Source organism: Galeopterus variegatus, unplaced genomic scaffold (genome assembly GCF_000696425.1).
Source record: "Galeopterus variegatus unplaced genomic scaffold, G_variegatus-3.0.2 Scaffold774, whole genome shotgun sequence".
Classification (NCBI taxonomy): domain Eukaryota; kingdom Metazoa; phylum Chordata; class Mammalia; order Dermoptera; family Cynocephalidae; genus Galeopterus; species Galeopterus variegatus.
Genome location: NW_007726885.1, coordinates 166,251 through 172,173, shown reverse-complemented (window position 1 = coordinate 172,173; position 5,923 = coordinate 166,251). Strand labels below are relative to the sequence as shown.

Below are 5,923 nucleotides of genomic sequence, written 5' to 3'. Positions count from 1 at the left end.
CTCACCCTGCCACTGGCCCAGGCGACGGCAAGCAGCGCCAGGAGCGCGCAGAGCACGATCACCAGCAGCAGTAGCAGCAGCGGGTACTGCTGGCTCAGGCTGTAGTAGGTCTCGTAGAAGAGGTCTTCGCTGGGGGGCGGCCGGGGGCTGAAGAGGCGGGCCATGGTCTCCCCAACCCCGAGCTCCCGGGGCTGGGGAGGGCCAGGCTCCGGGTTACCTCCTGCAGCCCGGCCAGCCACACAGGGCCTTTTTTTCTGCTCCAAGCCGCTTACACCCCGTGCCCCCAATTTTGAGGCAACCCAGGCTCCTTCCAGGCACTCCGTGCGGCCTCCCAGCTGGTAGGGAGGGGACTCGCCAATTCTTCCCCCCTCGTCCCTTAAACCAGACTGTGGAGGTGTCCAAGCAAAAGCCTTATCGCCAGAAGGACAAGACTTGAGGTTGGTGAGGAGGAGCCCCGGGTTCCTCCTTTCCCCCCCGAACTCACTGCCTGTGACGCTGCCGCAGCTGAGTGGGCTGGGCCCAGCAGGGAGCCCGGGGGACAGGCGCTTCCCTCCCGGCGCCGCTGGCCCCCTCCCACTTCCCCGACGGGCCAGCCCGGCCCCTTCCCGTGCCAGAGCCGAACTCCCCTGACCTCCTCCCCCACTCGGATTGTTTCTCCTAACACCATCGCCTCCCCACGTCAGCCCCCTCAAGGAAGGGGAATGTGGACTGTGGAAGAAACGCCAGGGCATGGGGGTGGGCTGCATGGGAAGTGTCAAAATGGGGGTGGAATGTTTGGAGACCGAGGGAGGGCTAAAACCTGGCCAGAAGGTAGGGAAGAGTGTGGGTCCCAGTGCCAGATAGAGATTGGGATCTAGGTCAGAACTGGGGGCCTCACTCCCCTCGCCTCCCCACCTGGCTGGCAGCTGCTGTGGCCGGTCTGAACTGTCCATGCCCCCGCTGTCTCCAGCTCGTTGGGAGGTGACACTTCTATGTGTAGCTTTGTGGAGCCATGACTTTCCACTCCCGGACCCCAGCTGAGAATCAGAAGGGCTCCCACACCCAAGAAGCAATGTGTGAGTGTGTGGTGGAGGGAGGGATCGTATGCGGGTTGACCTCAGAGAGTGGGCACCGTACAGGGTAATAGAAGGGCTGAGCTTTGTGAATTCCCACGGAGATCTCCCCACTTCCCAGGGCCCCACAGCATCTAGCCCCAGAGTTTAGGCCTAGGTTGGGGTGGCCCTCCTGGACCCTAGAGGAAGAACTCCACCCTGAGATCAGAGTGGTCTGGGGAGCCAGCACTCCAGGATTCCTTCCTGCCACCGGCTGGGCCCTGACCTTGTGTGCCACCTTGTTGCCCGCTCCCAGATCCCAGTGTCCCTGCTTCCTGCCTTGGCGGAGTTGCAGTGCCTCCCCCTCTTTCACTGTCAGCTCCCAGCCCCCCATCCCTGTCCCTTGCCCTTGGCTGAGCCTCAGACTCCTGGGTGGACTTTGGTTAACATTCCATCATGTTTATTAACTTCTGGGGGGCAGATCACAGTCAGTTTGGGTGCAGGCTGGACTGCCCTCTAAGAAAGTCAGGAGCCAAAAAGGGTAGTGCTTTGCCCCAACCCCTGGAGGCAGCTTAGAAGGTGCTTTAATTCCCACTATGATTATACTGGCCCTGGGGCCCACTCCAGGCCTCAGGTTCTTGCCTTCCTTCTTTTGAACCTACTGGTGGGGGGTTCTGCCAGCCCCTACCCATGCCCGAAGGTGAAAGCCTCTGCGTGGGCCAGGCAGTTCTCTGCTGCGTAGTCAAGTAGTTGTTATTTCCAATTTGCACCCCAGAGCAGTTGTGTAAGATAACAGATGGAGGCCCTTTAAGAGAAATTGTGATGGTGGGAGGGTTTAGTGGTCAGAAAGGCAAAGTTAGCAGGCACAGCGGGGGGCAGAGAAGCAGCGACACCTCGTGTTCACCCAGGGGAAATGCAATTATGGGGTTTCCGCTAGCCAGTGGCTTGTCAGGGGTGTCCTTTGCCTTTCCCTATAGGCTGACTCTCTAGAATTGGGTTTGCAGAAGCTCAAGAGGGGTGGAAACTGACATTTGAGACCCTACTTTTTTTCTTGCTTGGAGGCCCTCTGGGCTGCCATAGTAACAACAGAATTTAGGGGGTTCACAGAGCTGGTGCCAGGGAAAGTTAGAAGACACAGGGACAAATATAGGCTTTGTTGTGTGACCTCAGTGGGATCCTCTCCCAGTGGGTGTCAGTTTATTTATGAAATGAGAAGCTTGGGTTAAATCATCTCTAACCCTTTCTCTCCTCCCCCAACAAGGTACCCTGGATCTATATATAGGTCTTGAGGAAGAAGCTGATGGAAGAATTGAACAAGGGAAAGAAAGAGATGGACAGTGGATACCTGTTGTTGGATTTGGCCCTGGGGCCCTGGAGGACCAGATTGTGCCACATCTCTCGGCCTCCTGCAAACAACACAGGGCTCTCAAGCCTCCTGTCCCCTGAGCTTGGTTCTTCACAGCATACCCCCGCAACCCCAAGTTTTCCCTGGCAAGGGGACAGGATTCACAGGAGTCCTACTGCATCCTCTAATCCTGCCAATATCTCACCTGACTCCCTTGGGGTCCAAGACCTGGAGTCCCAGTCAAGGTGGGGCCGGGCATCTGGTTTCTGAAAGTCAAGTTCTCTGGAGTCTGGGGAGGTCGGGCCATTGAATCTGAAGATGTCCCTCCTGTGCTGGCAGGGTGAACCTGCTCTTCCTGGGCCCTGCTCCTCTCAGTATGGCTTGTGCATTTTTCAGGAACAGAGCTGAGGGATCCCTCCAGATTCAGGTTGTTCAATCTCTCAGAAATCCTGGAAACACTGGCTTCTGTGGTTCCCTCAAAGCCATCCACTTCTGTCCTTCCTTGGCCTGGCTCTGGGGTAGACAATCTCCTGTTGCTGCTCCTGTGCTCAGACAGAAACTTCTTCACCTGCAGGGACAGGAGGAGCTTGCTAGGCATGAGTTGGGAGAGCTAGAATAAACTCAAGAGAGTGGTCTGTGGGAGTAGTCTCCTTGTCCATCATCTGTTGCCTGGGAACTCAGGGCTGGGATGGAGAGGGTAGGGATGAGGGTCAAGGCATAAAGAATGGTGGTCAGTGGGGAGTCACTGAATGGCCAGGGAGTCATGTTGTGCCATCCCTGACCAGCTGCCAGGTTGGGGTGGTGGGATGTTGTTGAGTGCTCACCATGGACACAGCAGCATCTATCTTGCCCTTCGTCAGATTGAAGACTTCATCGGTTTTTGGTTGGCATTCTGGAGGGACGGCAGAGTGGGTCACAGATGAACTGAACCTCTTTCCCTGGGAAAAGCCCTCTGCTAACAAATCCAAGCCTACCCCAGCTGCCAGCTAAATACCAGCTCACCTTGGAAGGAGGGCCTGTCCCTGGGCTCACAGCTCCAGCAGCACTGCATTAACTCCTTCAGATCTTCCAAGCCAGGGGTCTCAGGGCTGGACTGAGGCAGCTCTGTCAGTGGGGGCCGTATCTTCTCACACACTGCTTTACGCACCAGTGATGTGTGGGCCATTGCTGGGGTGAGGGTGAGGGGTGAGGAGAGAAGGCATTCAGGGTCTAAGGGGACACTGCTCCATCATGGAAAGGGGCAGGGAGTATAATCCAAGGGGGAGGTGAGCAGGGAGAAGGGCACTCTGGGGAAGGGGAAGGCTTGGGGGCTTTTGGGACAAGGGCATCTGGGGTTAGGGATCACACAGTCTGCCTAGAGTCTTACGCTCAACTTCTCTTCCAGCTAGCACTGCCCACATTAGGATCCCAAAGCTGCAGGAGACACAAAGCTGAGGCCTGGCCCAACCATTGGCAAGGCTCCTCTCCCGTATGCCATCCCCTAGAAGGGCTCAGAGAGGTGTAGAAATTTGGGATGTGTGTTTTCATTGGGTACCTTACCTGTAGACATCACTGGCCATGGAGGCCTTTCGGTTTACATCAGCAAATAGTTCTGGGGCCAAGTAGGCCAGAGTACCCCCTGGCTCTCTGGACCCTAGCCCTGACCGTGAGCCTCCCTGAAAAGTGGACAGGCCAAAATCTGCCAGCTGCAAAGGAAGGGAAGAAGGAGGAGATAGGGGACAACTGAAGGGGCCAGGCAACCTCTGGAATCCCACCCCCCCATACACACACAACGTGCAGGTCCTGCTTTGTAAATGGGGGTGTGGAGGGTCAGAGGAAAGACAGAAGCAGTGGGACCCTTGGATGTGAGATCTAAGTCCCCTTTGGGTGGGGCTGGGTCAATGTCTGATTCTCTTGGGCTATGTCAGCCATGGCTATTTGGAGGGTCTGGAGAGCTGGGTCTGTGGAACTGATCTGGATTAGTCAGGGCCTCTGTCACTTGGTATGGCAGGGGCTAAAACTTCTGGCTGGGCAATGAACCCTGGGCAGCCCTGTGTCCAGAAGGAGAGGTTGAGGGTATTCAATAGACAGGGCTGCAGTTCTGTGTCCAGTGGGCCGGGCTGGAGCAGCTCTGGGGCAGGGCTATGCCCGAGGCTGGGCTGGGGTGTGCATGGGCTGACCTTGGCATGCAACTCTGAGTCCAGCAGGACGTTGGAAGGCTTGAGGTCCCGATGCAGGAGCACCGGGTTCTGGCTGTGCAGGTAACGCATCCCGAGCACCACTTCCTGCAATAGGCGGCAGAGGAGGGGCCAGGGCCGAGGGCACTGGGGCTGTAGCAGCCCCACCAGGGACCCATTTTCCATGAATTGAGTCACCAGAGCCGGCCCGGACACGTACTCCCATTCCAGGTTCTCGGTGACCCCCAGCAGGAGCAGCACGTACTGGCTACGCAGACTTGCCATGGCCTTCACCTCTCTGGATATCGACTCCCTACGCTCCAGGAGAGAGCCAGAGTCGCGCCCAGGTCCTGGAAGAGCCCTCCCTTCCCCATTCAGGCCCCGGAGCACAGCGGCTCGGCCTCCTCGGTCAGACTCCGGCCGGCCCGCAGCTGGGGTCACTCACGAGTTCACGATCTTGACCGCCACATCATGGCCCCACTTCCTATGTCGCGCCCGGAACACGGAGCCGAACCCGCCTTCGGCGACGAACTTCGGGTTCTCCAATTCCTCGAGGGGCACCAGGGAGGCTGGGGCACCGCTGGGCCTGACAGAGGGGTCTTGTTTACTAGCCGGACATGCCCCGAGTCCGCGCCGCTGCCCCCGATCCCCGTGACTCGGCAGCGGCGGTGCAATCCCCAGCCTCCCCGCGGGGGCCCCGTCCCTGGGCCTGGGCACTGGGCGCAAAGGCGTCCTCTGAGCGTGTCCGCGGGGCGCCCTGTGTGTGAATGTCGGAGGCTGCGGATCAGCGTCCCACTCCCCGCTCACCATAACTTGACGCAAGACATCGGGTTGGAAGGCGAGAGGGGCTTCTAGAAGTTGCAAGGCGTACGGGTGGAACGACTTCTGGGGCTGGAGTTCTCGGCAGAGGTGGGCAAGGGACGTGGAGAGGGGTCGATCTCTAGACCAAGGCAGGGGTTCCGCTTCCCAGGTCATTCCCCCTAAAACGAAAGGCCGAGCAACTTCCTTCCCTTACAGGCGCCACTACGTCCCGCCTTTGAGGTGGGACAGAACGAAAGCTCGCGCTTCCCTCTTCTGATCAGTGTTTTCTTTTCTTTCTTTCTTTCTTTCTTTTTTTTTTAAAAGATGACCGGTAAGGGGATCTCAACCCTTGGCTTGGTGTTGTCAGCACCACGCTCAGCCAGTGAGCAAACCGGCCATCCCTATATAGGATCCGAACCCGTGGCCTTGGTGTTATCAGCACCGCACTCTCCCGAGTGAGCCACGGGCCGGCCCCTGATCAGTGTTTTCTGCGCACCTGCTGCGTGCTGCTGCCGCCTGGTTAGGTGTAGCGGGGCATTGAGAGTACCACGGAGAAGTCCTCACCTTCCAGGAACCTACAATCAGGCCAC

At 58.1% G+C, this 5,923-nt stretch overlaps 2 protein-coding genes across 2 annotated transcripts in view; both read right to left on the bottom strand.

The window, feature by feature from the left end:
• ADCY4 (adenylate cyclase 4) overlaps positions 1-164 on the bottom strand; it is a 15,949-nt gene extending 15,785 nt beyond the window's left edge. Inside the window, exon 1 of the mRNA XM_008572301.1 lies at positions 6-164. Within this exon, the coding sequence (XP_008570523.1) occupies positions 6-164 (159 nt within the window). The remainder of the gene's footprint in view (positions 1-5) is intronic.
• A 1,305-nt stretch (positions 165-1,469) lies between these two features.
• RIPK3 (receptor-interacting serine-threonine kinase 3) lies at positions 1,470-5,461 on the bottom strand. The gene is made up of 10 exons (XM_008572299.1): positions 5,340-5,461; positions 4,978-5,118; positions 4,536-4,845; positions 3,916-4,061; positions 3,743-3,789; positions 3,379-3,543; positions 3,201-3,268; positions 2,582-2,944; positions 2,377-2,437; positions 1,470-1,836 (listed from the first exon to the last, which is right to left on the bottom strand). Exons 1-10 carry the CDS (start codon positions 5,357-5,359, stop codon positions 1,616-1,618), a joined length of 1,542 nt encoding a protein of 513 aa, XP_008570521.1. The 5' UTR covers positions 5,360-5,461; the 3' UTR covers positions 1,470-1,615.
• Between the last annotated feature and the right edge of the window lie 462 nt (positions 5,462-5,923).

What these genes read in the sequence shown, in the direction of transcription:
- RIPK3 (XM_008572299.1), bottom strand. Translation starts at nt 5,359, where the DNA reads ATGTCTTGCGTCAAGTTATG. An exon ending in GCGGTCAAGATCGTGAACTC is followed by an intron (nt 4,846 to 4,977) that starts GTGAGTGACCCC and finishes CCTGGAGCGTAG; the next exon opens with GGAGTCGATATCCAGAGAGG. An exon ending in GGACAGGCCCTCCTTCCAAG is followed by an intron (nt 3,269 to 3,378) that starts GTGAGCTGGTAT and finishes CCGTCCCTCCAG; the next exon opens with AATGCCAACCAAAAACCGAT.